The 18,480-nt window shown below is 41.0% G+C and overlaps 1 protein-coding gene across 8 annotated transcripts in view; it reads left to right on the forward strand.

Moving 5' to 3' along the window:
• The window catches only part of PCTP (phosphatidylcholine transfer protein), a 77,554-nt gene that overhangs the window by 35,861 nt on the left and 23,213 nt on the right, over positions 1–18,480 (forward strand). For 2 of the 8 annotated variants that reach the window (XM_029211992.1, XM_029211990.1), the window contains exon 1: positions 13,730–14,160. The exons of 2 other annotated variants lie outside the window; for them this stretch is intronic. In XM_029211992.1, coding sequence (XP_029067825.1) covers positions 14,020–14,160 — 141 coding nt within the window. In that variant the 5' untranslated portion in view covers positions 13,730–14,019. Of the gene's footprint in view, positions 1–11,866; positions 11,933–12,015; positions 12,185–13,729; positions 14,161–14,203; positions 14,416–18,480 lie in introns of those variants that run through there. 4 more of the 8 variants (XM_029211988.1, XM_029211989.1, XM_029211996.1 and 1 more) reach the window with 4 other exon arrangements.

An 18,480-nucleotide genomic window follows, 5' to 3' on the forward strand; every position in this document is an offset into this window, starting at 1 on the left:
GCATTTTTTAACCTCCATGTGTTTGTATTTTTTACAGATCTTTTCCTGTAATTGATATCTAGTCTCATAGCATTGTGGTCGGAAAAGATACTTGATATGGTTTCAATTTTCTTAAATTTACCAAGGCATGATTTGTGACCCAAGATGTGATCTATACTGGAGAATGCTCCATGAGCACTTAAGAAGAAAGTGTATTCTCTTGTTTTTGGATGGAATGTCCTGTAAATATCAATTAAGTCCATCTTGTTTAATGTGTCATTTAAAGCTTGTGTTCCTTATTTATTTTCATTTTGGATGATCTGTCCATTGATGAAAGTGGGGTGTTAAAGTCCCCACTATGATTATGTTACTGTTGATTTCCCCTTTTATGGCTGTTAGTATTTGCCTTATGTATTGAGGTGCTCCTATGTTGGGTGCATAAATATTTACAATTTTTATATTTTCTTCTTGGATTGATCCCTTGATCATTATGTAGTGTCCTTCTTTGTCTCTTGTAATTGTGTTTGTTTTAAAGTCTATTTTGTCTGATATGAGAATTGCTACTCCAGCTTTCTTTTGATTTCCATTTGCATGGAATATCTTTTTTCGTCCCCTTACTTTCAGTCTGTATGTGTCTCTAGGTCTGAAGTGGGTCTCTTGTAGACAGCATATATACAGGTCTTGTTTTTGTACCCATTCAGCCAGTCTATGTCTTTTGGTTGGAGCATTTAATCCATTTACATTTAAGGTAATTATCAACATGTATGTTCTTATTACCATTTTCTTAATTTTTGGGGGTTTGTTATTGTAGGTCTTTTCCTTCTCTTGTGCTTCCTGCCTAGAGAAGTTCCTTTAGCATTTGTTGTAAAGCTGGTTTGGTGGTGGTGAATTCTCTTAGCTTTTCCTTGTCTGTAAAAGTTTTAATTTCTCCATTAACTCTGAATGGGATCCTTGCTGTGTAAAGTAATCTTGGTTGTATGCATTCCCCTTTCATCACTTTAAATATGTCCTGCCACTCCCTTCTGGCTTGCAGAGTTTCTTATGAAAGATCATCTGTTAACCTTATGGGGATTCCCTTGTATGTTATTTGTTGGTTTTCCCTTGTTGCTTTTAATATTTTTTCTATATATTTAATTTTTGTTAGTTTTATTAATATGTGTCTTGGCGTCTTTCTCCTTGGATTTATCTTGTATGGGACTCTCTGTTCTTCCTGGACTTAACTATTTTCTTTCTCATATTAGGGAAGTTTTCAACTATAATCTCTTCAAGTATTTTCTCAGTCCCTTTCTTTTTCTCTTCTTCTTCTGGGACCCCTATAGTTCGAATGTTGGTGCATTTAATGTTGTCCTAGAGGTCTCTAAGGCTGTCCTCAATTCTTTTCATTCTTTTTTACTTTATTCTGCTCTCTAGTAGTTATTTCCACTATTTTATCTTCCAGGTCACTTATCTGTTCTTCTGCCTCAGTTATTCTGCTACTGATCCCTTCTAGAGAATTCTAATTTCATTTATTGTGCTGTTCATCACTGTTTGTTTGCTCTTTAGTTAAACGTTTCTTGTATTTTCTCCATTCTATTTCCAGGATTTTGGATCATCATTACTATCATTATTCTGAATTCTTTTTCAGGTAGACTGCCTATTTCCTCTTCATTTGTTAGGTGTGGTGGGTGTTTACCTTGCTCCTTTATCTGCTGTGTGTTTCTGTGTCTTCTCATTTTGCTTAACTTACTGTGTTTGGGGTCTCCTTTCACAGGCTACAGGTTCGTAGTTCCCATTGTTTTTGGTGTGTTCCCCCAGTGGCTAAGGTTGGTTCAGTGGGTCATGTAGGCTTCCTGGTCCAGGGGACTAGTGCCTGTGTTCTCGTGGATGAGGCTGGATCTTGTCTTTCTGGTGTGTAGGTCCATGTCTGGTGGTGTGTTTGGGTAGGTGTGTGGCCTTATTATGATTTTAGGCAGCCTCTCTGTTAATGGGTGGGGTTGTGTTCCTCCTTGCTAGTTGTTTGGCATAGGGTGTCCAGCACTGTAGCTTGGTGGTCATTGAGTGGATCTGGTCTTGGCGTTGAGATGGAGATCTATGTGAGATATTCGCCATTAGATATTAAGTGGAGCTGGGAGGTCTCTTGTGGACCAATATCCTGAACTTGGCTCTCCTACCTCATAAGCACAGCTCTGACAACTGGCTGGAGTACCAAGAGACTGTCATCCACATGGCTCAGAATAAAAGGGAGAAAAAAAGGAAAGAAAGAAAGAAGAAGATAAAATAAAATAATGCTATTAAAATAAAAAATAATTATTAAAAAAATTTTAAAGTGATAGATAAAAAAGAAAGAAGAGAGCTACCAAACCAAAAAACAAACCCACCAATTATAACATGTCCTAAAAACTATACTAAAAAACAAACAAAAAATGGACAGAACCCTAGGACAAATGGTAAAAGCAAAGCTATACAGACAAAATCACACACAGAAGCATACATATACACACTCACAAAAAGAGAAAAGTGGGGAAAAATATATATCGTTGCTCCCAAAGTCCACCTCCTCAATTTGGGATGATTCGTTGTCTATTCATGTATTCCACAGATGCAGGTACATCAAGTTGTTTGTGGCGCTTTAATCTGCTGCTCCTGAGGCTGCTGGGAGAGATTTCCCTTCTCTTCTTTGTTCGCACAGCTCCTGGGGTTTAGCTTTGGATTTGGCCCCACCTCTGCGTGTAGGTCGCCTGAGGGCGTCTGTTCTTCGCTTAGACAGGACGGGGTTAAAGGAGCAGCAGACTCGGGGCTCTGGCTTACTCAGGCCGGGGGGAGGGAGGGGTACGGAGTACGGGGCGAGCCTGCGGTGGCAGAGGCAAACGTGATGTTGTAGCAGCCTGAGGCTCGCCTTGCGTTATCCCAGGGAAGTTGTCCCTGGATCACGGGACCCTGGCAGTGGTCAGCTGCACAGGCTCCCGGGAGGGGAGGTGGGGACAGTGACCTGTGCTCCCACACAGGCTTCCTGGTGGCGGCAGCAGCGGCGTTAGTGTCTCATGCCCGTCTCTGGGGTCCGCGCTGTTAGCCGTGGCTCGCACCCATCTCGGAGCTCCTTTAAGCAGTGCTCTTAATCCCCTCTCCTCACACACCCGTAAACAAAGAGGCAAGAAAAAGTCTCTTGCTTCTTTGGCAGCTCCAGACTTTTTCCCGGACTCCCTCCCGGCTAGCTGTGGCGCACTAGCCTCCTTCAGGCTGTGTTCACACAGCTAACCCCAGTCCTCTCCCTGGGATCCGACCTCCGAAGCCCAAGCCTCAGCTCCCCACCTGTCCTGGCGGGTGAGCAGACAAGTCTCTAGGGTTGGTGAGTGCTGGTCAGCACCAATCCTCTGTGTGGGAACCTCTCCGCTTTGCCCTTTGCACTCCTGTTGCTTCGCTCTCCTCCGTGGCTCTGAAGCTTCCCTCCTCCGCCACCCGCCGTCTCCGCCCACGAAGGGGCTTCCCTATGTGTGGAAATCTTTCCTCCTTCACAGCTCCCTCCCACTGGTGCAGGTCCCATCCCTATTCTTTTGTCTTTGTTTTTTCTTTTTTCTTTTGCCCTACACAGGTACGTGGCGAGTTTCTTGCCTCTTGGGAGGTCTGAGGTCTTCTGCCAGCGTTCAGTAGGTGTTCTGTAGGAGCTGTTCCACATGTAGGTGTATTTCTGATATATTTGTGGGGAGGAAGGTAAACTCCACGTCTTACTCTTCCACCATCTTGAAGCTCCTCCCCCAGTATCTACTTTCAAGATGACTTGCTTCCATGGCTGGCAATCTAGTGCTAACTGCCAGCTATAAACTCAGCCAGGGCTGTGAGCCAGTGGCCTTGGATCCCCTCCAAGGCTGCTTGGTCTTCCTCATTTCATGGCATCTAGGAATTGAGATGGACTTCCGAGAGAAACAGGAAGCAGTATCGTCTAGAGAAACAGGAAGCAGTATTATCGTCTAGAGAAACAGGAAGCAGTATTATCGTCTAGAGAAACAGGAAGCAGTATTATCGTCTATGACCTGGTCTTGGAAGTCACAGAATATCACTTCTGAGTGTAGGCAGAAGCTCACCCTTATTCAAAATGAGGGGACACAGACACTACCTTTTGGTGGTATGAGTGTCACAGTCACATCATACGAGGTTATGTGGGATAAGAGATATTGTTGTGGCTATTTTTTAGAAAGTACAAGTTGTCTACCTTCAAATTACTAAAGGGGAGAACGTATTTTAAAATCTCCACATATATGGCCTTATTTACCTCAGTAGTTGTGAGAAGTGGCTAGAATTAGAAAGATTTGGATCCTTTGCATGTATGGACATTTCACTTAGTCTTTTTTTTTTTTTCGGTACATGGGCCTCCTCACTGTTGTGGCCTCTCGCATTGAGGAGCACAGGCTCCGGACGCGCAGGCTCAGCGGCCATGGCTCACGGGCCCAGCCACTCAGCGGCATGTGGGATCTTCCCAGACCGGGGCATGAACCCGTGTCCCCTGCATTTGCAGGCGGACTCTCAACCACTGCACCACCAGGGAAGCCCTCACTTAGTCTTTTTAAAGCTATTTGTTATATGGAAATATTGATATACAATTCATAGGGTTTGTAGTGAGAAAACGTATTTTAACTAGTTAGCATATTACCTGGCTTATATTAAATAGTCAATCAGTGATCATTTTTCAAAAGACAAGGATGACTGGGATACCACTGTTTACATTGTTTCAGAAGTTTTAGCCCAGTGATTCTCAAGTTTCTTTTGGGGAGTAGAACCATTTTCCCCTCATAAACTCTTCTGTAGAGCAACAAGAAAACCAACTAAAGCTTAGCTCTTATTTTTGAGGCAAGACTGGGGGCCTGGAGCTCTACCTGCTAGTTTACCCTATTTCCCATGATGGAGCCAGAGATATCCCCTCAGAAGTTTCAGCCCATATAATAACATGGGAAAGGAAAAGAATTGATATAGCTATTGGATAAGCTATGATGCAATTATCTTCCCCACTCCTGACAATATGATTGTCTATGTAGAAAACTGAGAACTTAAAATCTAATGGAACTGACAAAAGAACTTAGTATACAATTCATATATAATTCATATATATATATGAATATATATAAGGATCAACAGAATTCTTATATTAATTCACTCAACAGATATTTACATGTTATGACATGTTCATAACTGGGGATAACAGTGGTGAGAGGGTTGGACAGGTCTCTGCTCTTGGGCTTATGCTCTAATGGAGAAGACAGATGCTCAGCTAATTACAGATCAAGATCATTGTTGGAAAGCAAAGAGCACTTACTTGTTTACTTTTTAGTTTTCCTACTGCACCCACTGGGGTGCAGGTTCAGTCACAAGTAGCAGTAAATTTTATACAGGAAAAAAGCAAATGGCTGAGATAGCAAATAAAAGAGGCTGAGGAGGAGAGTCTATGGAAGGAAGATTCAGGCTGATACCCAAAGGATGAGAATGAGTGAAGGGTGTGGGGAAAGCTGCTGAGGCAGAGAAAAGAGTGAGGACCATGTTTCTGAGGTAAGGACATTCTTGGCACAACCCAGAAACTAAGGAACAGCAGGCTGGAGCCTAGTGAGTGAGGGGAGGGTGGAGAAAATGGGGATGAAGATGCAGGAAGGGCCAATCAGATGGCAGAGGACTCTGTAGGCTAGGGGAAGAAGTTTGAATGTTATTTAATGCACCCCTAAGCCAATGAATGGTTGTAAGGAGTGGGGTGACAGGATGACTCAGCATTTTAATACAGCACTCTGTGTGTCTCTGTGTTGGGCGTGGACTCCATCAGGGAGACCATCAGAAGGTCACTGAGCAATCAGGGGAACCGTCATGTGGCTTTGGCTAGGTGGGTAGTACAGATGGAAAGCAGTGGGAAAATCCAAGCTATGTGGGAAGTAGAAATAGCAAAAACTGTTGACAAATCATATGTGGGGTTTGAAGGAAAGAGAGGAGTATCATTGTAAGGTTTTTAAACTTCCAAACAAAATCTGATCTACCCTCATGGACACACAACCCTAGTGAGACAGTGCGTAGAGAGGACCTGAATGAGACATTTTCTAGGTGGAAATGGCCTAAATTAAGTTGCCTGAAGTTGCGAAAAGCATAGTCTACAATCTCAGTCAGGCTTTGGATCCAAACTTGAGTGCTCCACTTTAAGAGAGGAACCCATATTTATGCTGATTCATATGGAGGTGCAGCCCTGCAGTCTGGAGATCACAACCCAGCTGAAACCCTAGACATGGCCTGAAACATCCTAGTGCTGAACTTGGATCCCCTGTGGTGATTTGTCAGGGCAACGGAAGGGACTTCGTAATACAATACTTTCAGCTAGTCTCTGGAATCCCCTTACTGGAAGGAAGGTGGTTGATGATTTTATTCTCTGATCCCTTCCAGTAGTCAAACAAACCTAGTTTTGTGAATTATCATTTTCATTTAATAAAGTTCACACAAAGCATGTTTTAACAGGAAAAACTATAAACTCATCTTTCATAACACCTAATTTGTATGTCATTATATTTATATTAACAGGCAAAATACACTAGGGACACTTGGTCTTCATGGGTCTGTGACAACATGATTTGACTAACTGGATAACCAAGTTATTATTCAACGTATTACCTCTTTGTACCTCAATTCTATCAGCTGTAAAAGTGGTGGACTAGATAATACATGACATACATAAAATACTTTCTTTAATTAATTGTGTTCATGTGGACTGCAAGCTAAAGATAAGAATTTGCATCTCGTGTATCTTTTCTACAATAGCTGTTATAGCCATGGAAGCATAAAATTTCATACTTAAGGAGAATTCAGGTATTGTCTTTAATTTATTCTGTTACCTATTTATATAGTCACTTGTTTGATAAATATTGATCAATATTCAATAAATACCTATCAAACAAATGAGTACATAAATAAATTAACAAAAGAATAAACTATGGGTGATATCTAAATCCTTTTTCAGTATTAAATTTTATAGTTTTATGGCTATAATGTTTCTTTAAAGTCTTTTAGGAATGAAAACCTTGTTTACAGATCTAATTGGGTTAGAAGTTATGTTCACTGCTTCATGTCTATAGATCCTGTATCAGTAATGGGTGATCCAGACATGAGAGATAGGTTCTAGAATCCAACAAAACTAAATCCAAACCTCAGCTTTGCCTTTGACCTACCCATGTGACTGTGGACAAGTTACTTCACTTCTCTAAACTTCAGTTTCTTCATGTAAAATCTGGAGAGTATAATAGAACTGATTTCAAAACTGGTATTGTAAAGATTAAATGAAAACCCTTAGCATATTTTCTGTTATAAAGAGTACTCAGGAGACTTAATCTATTATGAACCAACTTACAAGTGAATATTTTATGAGTTTTGGAGCTTGGTCAGCTTCATCACCCTCTTTTGCTTCTCCATTGCCCTAGCAAGATAAAGCTCTTGAGCATTTTAATAGAGGCAGACAGTCAACAGTACAAGTTGAGTAGAATAGAACTAAATTGATTTGGATGGCCCTTGAAACAGATTAACAACAGCTCAGCTATAGAATTTAGAGTTAACCACTGAGATAATACATTTCATAAGGGTTTTACTTTCACTTTACAGAGAGCTTTCATTTGTATTATTATATTTATATCACTGTTAAGTAAACAGGTTTAAAAAATTGAAGTGATTTGCCAGGTTCTTAAAGACCAGAACCAAGATTTTTTATTGCAAAGCTAGGTTTTGTGACCAGGATTCTATCTTGGGAATCCACAAATCAAATTAGTTCTGTACTGTGAAACACATCTCTAGGGAAAGTGAGAAGTTCTGATCTTTACACAGATGTTTTATCCATGATACCATATATTTCATTCACTTTTCAGTTACTTGGGGCCTAGTAGCTTTTACTAGTGAAAAAGAACAGATATTCTTTTAATCCCCTAATTAAAAACAAAACCCAAAACACTGATCAATCACAATAGGTAATGCCTAACTTTGTTCCCTGTGCAAAGTTAGGCATTTGTGAACATTCATTATTCATTCATTTTTCATAGTATCTCAGAATGGTGTTTTTCTTCTGCTATTGTTAATGGCAATTATAGTATTACACCTTTATTAGAATTATTTCCTTTATTTGCTTAAATTACACAAACTTCAAATATACAGAAAAGTGTAGAGAATGACATTCATGAATCCACCATTACTATTGTGCCTTATTTGCCTCATACATTTTTAAAGAAATAAAATGTTACAGTTACTGTTGAAGTTAACGGGAATTCTTCCCATTCACATTCACAGTTTTTAGGGCATATGTATTGTCCGTAAACACTATAAAGTATCTTACTCTGTACGTCCTTCTACAACTTGCTGTCTTCATTCATCAGTGTTTTCAAGATTTATCCATAATTTACAAGTAGATTATTTTTTAATTTCAAAAGCTATACAATGAATAAACCACAATTTATTGATATTTATTTTCTGCTTGGTAGGTCATTATGTTTTATCAAAAAACTGTTTTGCCACTAAAACAATGTGCATTGTTATGCAATATTAGCAGTTGTCTCAGGTGTACTAATAGATGTGGAACTGCTGGGCCAGACAGTACGTGTATCCTCAAATTTAATAGGTCTTTTCAAGTTGTTTTTCAAACTATCATTTAAATTTTAACCAGAATACTTTGTCAGAGCTATCATTTCTCTCTATATTCATCAACACCTAATTTTTAAGTTTTTGCCAATTTAACGTAAATGAAATGATGTAATTTATTTTGCACTTCTCCAGTTACTCTGGAAGTTAAGCAACTTTTCATGTGTTCTTATGCTATTTGGGTTTTCTCACTGTTCATATTTTCAATTTCGTTATCTGGGTTTTTCTCACTGATTCCTAGTTCTGTGTATATCATCAATATTGATCCTTGGTTGGCTTTGTGAGTAACAAGTGTCTTCTACAAATCTATGTGTTGGATTTTAATTTATTTATAGTATATAGCTGAACAGGAGTTCTTGCTTTTTAATGTAGACAAAAATCAGTCAAGAGTAAATGCAGAAAAGAACAATCTAGGTACTTCAAGCAGAAAGGAATTTGATGCAGGGAATTAATTGCTGGCTAAGTTCCTAGAATAAGTGTGTATTTGTTTTGTTTTGTTTTCAAATATATGGGGGGGGCAGGGATTGGCTATTTTTGTTTCCTTTTTATTCCTTTCTTTTATATTTTACATTGTCATCAGAGAATGATATAGATTCTTTCCTGTTGGTTGAAAACATCCTTTGTGGCTTATGGAATCATCAGTTTTAATAAATGTTTTATGAGAGTTTGTAATTGGGTTCTATAAATGCCCTTTATATCAGATATATGAATTATATGCTCAAATCTTTCATATCTTTACCAATTTTTTTGTCTACTTGATCAATCCATTTCCTAGTAAAGAGCCTTAAAATCATCCACTGATTGTAAATTTGATGATTTTTCCTTGTACAGTGAGCCCTTCACATCCATGGGTTTCCTCGATTTAACCAACCACAAACTGAAAACATAAAAAAATTCCAGAAAGTTCCAAAAAGCAAAGCTTGAAAAGGCTACACACAGGCAACTCTTTATGTAGCATTTACATTGTATTAGGTATTATAAGTAATCTAGAGATGATTTAAAGTACATGTGAGGATGTGCATAGGTTATACACAAATATTATACCAATCCATATAAGGGATGTGAGTATCTGCAGATTTTGGTATCCTCAGGGGTCCTGGAATCAATCCCCCCAAATACTGAGGGAAGACTGCACAGGTAACATCTTTTGCCTTATGTATTTGAGACCATGTTGTGAAATGAATATAAATTTAGGCATTCAGAACTCCTGAAGAGTTGTGTCCTTTGTCCTTTAATTCATGAACTTCTTTCTACTAATTCTTTTCTTGCCTTAAAGTCTGTTTTGTCTGATATTTTTACAGCCACATCAGCTTTCTTTTGTTTAAGGCTTACTTGTGTATATTTTGCATACATTTACCTCTACATTTTCTGTGTAATTGTATTTTAGTTATGTCTCATATAAACACATATAGCTGGGTTCTCACAAAATTTCTATTTTGAATAATTTCAAATATGAAGAAAATTTGAAGGAATAGAATAGAAAATATTGCTACCCTTACCTAAATTTATCAGTTGTTCATATTTTGTCACTTTTGCATTTCTATATAGATTACACAATTTTTAACTAACCAATTTGAATGTAAATTGCAGGTATCATGCTACTTCACTCCTGAATTGAACGATTTATACAAAATTGCATAAATTACATTGTATATATATATATATATCACATACATATGCACACAAGTTCATATACACATATGTTAATCATTTAAAAGTGTATTGCTGAGTAGTACTTGGTTGGTGGATATATCACAATTTGTTTTATCAATTCACCCATTGAAGGACATTTGAGTTGTTTCCAGTTTTTGGCTATTACAAATTAAGATGCTATGAACATTTCTGTCTATATGAACAATGCCATTTTTTTTTCTCTTGGATAAATAACTAGGAATGGAATGGCTAGATTGTATGGTAGGTGTATTTTTTTTTTAACATCTTTATTGGAGTATAATTGCTTTACAATGTTGTGTTAGTTTCTGCTGTACAACAAGGTGAATCAGCTATATGTATATATATATCCCAATAGCCCCTCCCTCTTGCCTCTCCCTCCCACCCTCCCTATCCCACCCCTCCAGGTGATCACAAAGCACCGAGCTGATCTCCCTGTGCTATGCGGCTGCTTCCCACTAGCTATCTATTTTACATTTGGTAGTGTATATATGTCAGTGCTACTCTCTCACTTCGTCCCAGCTTACCCTTCCCCCTCCTGTGTATGTTTAACTTTTAAAGAAATTGTCAGTTTTCCACAGTGTTTGTCCCATTTCCATTCCCATCAGCAATGCAGGAGAGTTCTATTTCTTCCACATCCTTGCCAACACTTACTTTGGTCAATCTTTCTAATTTCAGCTCTCTAAAAGGTGCATATTTATATCTCATATGTGATTTTAATTTATACTACCCTGATGATGAATGATGCTGAGTATCTTTTCATGTTCTTATTGCCATCAGTATATATTCTTGGTGAAATGTCTGTTTAAATCTTTTGCCCATTTTTATTTGTTTGCTTGCTTTCTTATTGTTGCCTTTTGAGAATTTATTCCATTAAATTTTAGCATGCACAGAAGACAATTAATCAATATCTCTTACCCACTTTCTAAACAAAACTCTGACTTTGTCCTCCCCTGTTGATGTTTTTTGCTGTTTAGAATTTTAGTTTCTCTTTTTTCCATATGTCCATTTATCTACCTATCTCCCCACCCATACACCTCACCTCTTAACCTCTCTGTTCTCTTCTTGTGGAACTCCAGTCATAAATGGTTTACCTTTTCAATGTGTCCTTCATGTCTCTTAGTTAATCTTTCATGTTTTCCATTTCTTTATATCTCTGTGTTGCTTTCTGGGGAATTTCCTCATAGCCACCTTCTTATTTCCCTCTTGAACTGTGGTAGGACAACTACTTTACCTCCTCTTTTACATTTCTAATTGTAGTGACTGTTAATAGTTTTTTATTTGTAAAAGGTGGTTTGCTTCTTTTGGTTCTTTTTCACATTCATTTATCTTTTTTTTAGTGTTCTATTTTCTAGACCTTCTTTTACCTCTTATATTATCACAAATACATGTTGAATAATTACTCTCATATTGGTCTGTTATCTGTGGTTCTTTGGTTCTGATAATCCTGTTTGCACATCTGCTAACTCTCTGACATGGAGAGCTGTTCCCTCAGGTCTTTGTAAGTCACTTTTTGTACATGCATCTTCTTGTGGGTGTTGTTTACTCTTGGATAATTGCACGTGTCCTAGCAGTGAAAGTGTCACTGGTTTTGATTCTCGCAGGGTCCCAGGCGTTTCAATGGTCCTTTGTGTTAATTTATCTCCTTGTGGCTCCCATTCAGTTGCAGGTAATGTAAATTTAAATTCCATTTCTGGCAGAGGCTTGGGGTGTGGTTTCTTCCAGTTGCCTTTTTGTTTCTTTCTACCTAAGGCTTCGGGAAAAGCATGAGTTTCCTTGAGCGCTCCATGGTCTACAGGCTGGGGATTTTCTGGTTTCATGGAATGGAAGGGGCAGCTCTTAGGGGATCCAGGCTCCATGAAGAAGTCCCTGGTCCAGCTTCCCACCAGCTATGGCCCAGCACCACATCTTTAGTCCACGTGTGAGTACTAGAACCACAACCCCAGCCCCTAGAACGTTTGTCTGTTGGGATTTTAGGAAGCCCCAAATATATTATTCCTCACCTGCCATGTTGCTGGAAGTTCCTCTAAAGAGTGTTTTTCACAAAGGAAAGAGGCTGGCCTATTATAATAGACATGTCCTAAAGGAGAACAGGTCTTTCTGGACACCCTTCCAACCCTTTACCAGATTTTTGCCACAAAATAAAAATTATTTCCTAATATGACTCTTTCCTTCATTAGCTCTAGTAAAATAAGCATGGTTGTAAATATCAACATACCCAAATATATATACATTTTACCTTCTGAGTTTAGTAGGTAAGCACACGTTTAAACACATGTAATAAACACAATTTAAACTTCCTGCCTTATATCTTTCATAATGCCATTTATATTCTCATGCTTGTCTTCATTAATCAATTGCTATAAAGTGATAAAGCTGCAGCCTCATCAAAGCCCACCTTTAAAATGGAATTCCTTGACGATATATGAAAATACTTCATAGTCAATGGTTTTTGAAGAAATTCCTTTTTTTAAGCAATTAAACTTTAGTTTAAATATTTTTTTATAAAGAGGACCAAACTTAAGAGTCTTAAGAGTCTCTAACCTCTTGTGCATTTAGTGTAGGGAACTACCCCATCCCTCCTCCCATCCTCATAAAACAGAACAGAACCAGCCTTGAACTGAATACAGCAGTAATTTACCTACGCTGCCAAGTCTAATCATTTTCTCTTCTTGCAAACTGGCATAAATGCAGAGTTTGCCATCAACTTCAAGGCTTTCTTTCAAGTAGAGAAGGAGAAACATTTCAATATATAAATGTAAAACAAGTGGACATTTTAATGAACATTTACTTTGATAGGCAAACTTTGATAGGCAAACATGTTCTATGCTTATTTTATGTGGTTACCTCTTCAATTCTAACTGGTTGTACAATTTTACCCCATTTCACAGATTAGGAAACATGGGTTGCCAGAGTTTACTGGCACCCATGTACTGTTACACTGATTGATGTTTAAGCTGTCTACTTTATCCAAACCAAAATGCAGCCTGGTGGTAAGAAATATAGCAACATCAAAGGGACTTGAGGGAAGAAAAAGGTCTTTGAGTTGCAAAAGATCAAAATTATGCAACCAGCAGAAATCTTGGGTGGACACCATGATACCTTTTTAGATCATCTTCCACCATCCAGGGGGCAAAATACCATTATGGATTAGGTTTCTTAATCCTTTTTGTGAGATGGACCCTTTGGCCTTCTGGGGAATCCCATGGACCTCGTCTCGGAAAAATGTTTTAAAGTGCATAACAGAACGAATGTAATATTGTTCTAGCATCTGACCCCTGAGATTTTCAAGCATCTCTGCTCTGTCCATCTTACCTCCATATCTACCGAACCACTCAGAGACCTTCCCTAGCCTTCTTCAGAGAAGGTAAAGGAGAGACAGCCAAGCAGGTTTGGTGGGTATGGTGTTGGGGAAGAGATGCTTCTGAGATGACATTAGTGTCTTCCTTTTCTCTTCTGTCTAGAAGCCTCCCCATTTCATAGCCTCTCCAGCTTTCCCCAGATCAAGTCCAAAGTTTCTCCAGTCTTCTTTCTTTCCTATCCTTCCGCAGCTCTCGCTCTGCGGAAACCTTCTCTAGGCCTGCCCCTCGCTGGCCCCGCCTCCTCTTCGCCTCTTCCTCCCAAGTCCCGCCTTCTCCCAATCACTTTTCGGTTCCCTGCCAATTACGCTGGGCCACCCTCTCGCCCCGCCCCCGAACACGAACCTAGCCTGTCCTTGGCCTTCCAGGCAGGTTGAGAAGCAGCTACTGCGGAAGGATGGACCTTGGGGCCGGCGGCTTCTCTGAGGAGCAGTTCCGGGAAGCCTTCGCTGAGCTTCAGCAGCCCGCACTTTCCGGGGCCGACTGGGAGCTGCTGGTGGAGACCTTCGGTATCAGCATCTACCGGCTGCTGGACCAGGTAGCTGTAGGCCCGCTGGAGGAGCACGGGGCGACAGCTTACGGGGTTCCCCGGCCCGCGGAGAGTGCGGGGCTGTATCCGGAAGTGCGGACCTCGCGGGTCTTCTGGAACCCAGAGGAGCTAGCTCTGGGGGTGCCTCCCGCCGACTTTGCCCCCTGCTGGTCGCGGGGAGTGGGGAGGTCATCAGAATTTAGGCTCAGGTCTGAGGCCCGACAGGGCAAGTCGTTTGTTACAACTTACTGATAGAGTTAAAAGGTGGGTCTGCTGATTCTTAGCTCCGTGCACTTGCCTGCAAGGGACGTGGAGCCCCGCTCCCGGGTGGATGTCAGTGGTGTCTGTGTGGTGGGAAGTATTTTAGGATTGAATACAGGTAGAAAAGAGACTGGACTTTTCAGAGATTGGATGTGCAGGGTGATACGTGTGGGGACAGGAGTGTTGCTGAGAAGGGACCTACTGTCATCTCTAGTCATTTTACTGACTTGCTTCGTTTGGATGCTCCCCGCTTCCTTGTAAATTGGACTTAATAACTTGTCTGAAGCTTCCTGGGAGAAAGATTAAAAGGGTAGGAGGAATGGAGTTGGGGGCCTGCCTGGAGGCTTTTGGAACCAGGTGGAATGATGGCCAGTCATCATTTGCTCTGTGTGCGGGTAGCTGTATGGCAAGTAGCTTAAAAGTCACCTATAGACAAGGTAAGTGAAGTTGAGGTTTCCTGGCAGAGGATCAGAAGATTAGAGTGTTAGAGAAGGGAGAAGCTCTGAATGTCTGTGAGTACCAGGGTCACTGGGTACAACAGGATGAACAGGAAGCTTAGTAAAGAGCAGGCAGAATTAATTTCTTAGTGTCATTTCAGCAGTTACCTTGTTGCAAAAATGGACATGTTTTCGGACAACATCCTTTTATCTTCTGACCATTTCATTTTCCACACCAGCCACGCCCAGTCATTTGCCAAGTGTTGTCAGTTCACTGCTCAGATGTATCTGATGTCTGGTCCATTTCCCTTCCCTTTCTTTCCTTTACCTTTGCTACTCTGAGTGGCACCTCTTACCTAGAATTGCAGTGACCTCCAAACTAGTTTCTTGGCCTTCCACCTCTCTGATCCCTTCCATCCTACACACTACAGTCCAATCCAGCACCTGAAGGAGAGGTTGTGATCTTATCACTCTCCTTCCAGTGGCCCTGTTGATTGCAGAATTAACAATAATAATACCTACAGTAATAGCTAACACATTGCATGCTTTCTTAGGCTCCAGGCACTGTTTAAGTGCTTTGCAGGCATTGACTTAATCCTCACATCAACCGCATGTTGTAAGTTCCTATGTATGTATATGTAAGGTACTATGACTATCACCTTTTTACCAATTTGGTAATGGATATGTGGAAAGGTTAAGATGATTGCTCAAGACTCAGACTGGGATTGGAACTCAGCTATCTAGCTCCAGACCTGTGTGTAAATATGCTCCTGCACTGACTCTGAAAGAGGGCAAGTGCTGCCAGGTGGGCTGTGCACGTGGTACTAGGCTGGTCCCAACTCACATCTCCAGCTTTACCTCCCATGACTTGTCCATAACCCTCCTGTCCTCCAGTCAACCCTGACTGCTCCCCTCACCTCTCCCCAAGGGCTTGTGCTCTTTTGATTTTGTGCCTTTTATCGCACAACATCCACTGCCTGAGCTGAGAGTGACTGGCATTGTATTATGTATTGTTTCCATTGTGTATTGTTATGTAGCAGGTCCCATCTCCCTCCTGTGGGGAGGATGTGAGTGGTATTCAGAATAGTTCCTATCCCTACCAACTGTAAGTCTTATTTCCACCTGTTCTGGGTGTGAGGGCAGTCATGGTACATTGACAAGTCTTTCCGGAGAAGTTTCGTAAGTTGGAGGCTGTACGATTCCCAGAGCTGTGCCCTTGAGCCTCAATAGCTAGGATGGAGGGCCACCTTGATCTCCATCTGTATTAAATGTCAAGAGGCCCTGTTGTGTTGGGTACAAGCCCTTCTTCTTTCTTTCTTCCTTTCCTTTCTTTCTTTTCTTTCTTTCTTTTCTCTTTCTTTCTTTCTTTTTAACCAGTTGCCAAGTGATGCTGAAGCTCCTGGTCCACAGACCATACTTTGAGAACCACTGATATATGGGGAGCATCTTGCATGATGCTCAAGGGGGTTCTGACATTGAGAGGCAGGAGAGGGCCCTAGAGATGAGAAGCAGTGGGAACTGAAAGGTAAGGGTGAGAAAAAGGAGTATCTTAAGACAAAAGCAATGCCCACTTTAAGACTCACTCTCCCTGATTTTTAAATTAGTGGTCACTTGGGAGTGAATGTGGTCCCCTGAGCAGTGTTGAGAAGTTCCGCTGGAGAGAAAGGCCGTGGGTTACTTACAAATGCTTTCCCAGGGATCTGCAGTCAGATCTCGCTGGAGCTTTAGGCTGGTTACCATGCCAGTAGACATTGTGAACTGCCAATAGATGGTGTGAAACTGGTGTGCAGAGGCTCACATCACTGATTTAGACCAAGAAAGCATTGGACTGAAAAGATCTGGCTGGGCGCTTGACTTCTTATGTTTTTAAGCCAAGTGTCTGGCACTGTGAGAAGGGACTGCCTTTGTCCTCTCATAGGTCTTCTAATCAATGAGTTTGGTAAGGAGCAGACAGTACTTTCCTAGGGACTGTTCTTTCCTATATTGTTGACCTTCTAAAATACTGAGAGCCTGGATTTACTGGGAAAACTCTGTGGTTAGCCAGGCTGGACTGAGAGAAAGTTTGGCCTTTCGGAGGGAAGCAGAGATTTAACTGCCATGAGAACAGATTTACCTCGATGGATGAGAAGCTTCCACTCCCATTCCCCAGGTGGGATCATAATCCAATTTGCATCATGGGCTTCTTTACTTCCGGATGATAGGACTCTTCTGCTCCCTTCTCCCACCCTTCTGCCTCTCTCTTAAGGGAGGAGTAGGTACCAGTGTGATTGATGGAACAATTGTTGCACCCAGGACACTTACAGAGCCATATTTACTCATGGGTAGGGCCACCATGTCTTAAAGCTGAACATCATGTGTTGCCTCCTTCTACTTCCTGCCGCTGATCGAGGCTAACTCTCTCTCTGTCTCTGTCTCTCTCTGTCTGTCTCTTTCTCTGTCTCTGTCTCTCTCCTATTTCATCTTTCCTGAGCATACAACTGGATGGACATGTCAGAGCCTCAGTTCTCCCTCTCCTTACTTGTCTCTCAGGATGAGGGTGTGGTATGAGGCAGTATGAAGATGCTGGTCCCAAGATTTAGATTTGGGGGAATGAAGGGGGAGGGATGAGTAGGATCCCCCTCTTCCGTCTCCAGGTATAAGTCGAACTTTGTGCTCCACAGCTGCCTTTGGGCTGTTTGAATGTGTCCTAGTGAGAAGAAACCTCCAGAATATTGGTTCATGACCCATTCAAGCAGTCTTTCAGGACCTATTGTGTGCCTGCATTTTGCTAAGCCCTGGTGATGCCTGATGAATAAGACAAAGCTCATGCCTTCCAGAAGCTTTAAAACAATAAAACAGACACTTTTTTTTGCTATGTAGATCTGAGCGCCTGACCTATACCATTTTTCTTCTGCCTGAAAAGCTTCGTTTAACATTCCTTCTAGAGGAGGTCTGCTACTGATGAACTCCCTCAGTTTTTTTTTTTTTTTTTTTTTTTTTTGCGGTACGCAGGCCTCTCACTGCTGTGGCCTCTCCCGTTGCGGAGCACAGGCTCTGGACGCGCAGGCTCAGCGGCCATGGCTCACGGGCCCAGCCGCTCCGCGGCACGTGGGATCTTCCCAGACCTGGGCACGAACCCGTGTCCCCAGCATTGGCAGGCGGACTCTCAATCACTGCGCCACCAGGGAAGCCCCCTCAGTTTTTATTTGTCTGAAAACGTTTTTATTTCTTCTTCACTCTTGAAGGACAGTTTCATTGGATATAGAATTCTAGTCAGTAACTTATTTCTTTCAAAATATTATATATTTCACTCCACCCTCTTTTTGCAGGGTGGATTCTCAGGAGATGTCTGTTGTAATTCTCATCTGTATTCCTCTGTAGGTAAAGTGCTCCCCCATCCCTCCTGCTACAGCATCTTTCAAGATTTTCTTTTTCTCTTTGGTTTTCTGAGTTTGAATATGATTTATTTAAGACTTTTTGGTGCTTCTTTTGTGTGGTGTGCTCAAGATTGGCAGATTTACTTTGAAGGGTGGTCTGAGCTTAGATGGTAAACCGCCATGTGATTCAAAATAAAATATAGTATATTTGGGGCTTATGACGCAAAGATTTCTCTCTTGCATGTGGAATTGCAGTACAACTCTAGTAATTCAGA

Source organism: Monodon monoceros, unplaced genomic scaffold (assembly GCF_005190385.1).
Source record: "Monodon monoceros isolate NGI ecotype Baffin Bay Population unplaced genomic scaffold, NGI_Narwhal_1 Super_Scaffold_9, whole genome shotgun sequence".
Classification (NCBI taxonomy): Eukaryota; Metazoa; Chordata; class Mammalia; order Artiodactyla; family Monodontidae; genus Monodon; species Monodon monoceros.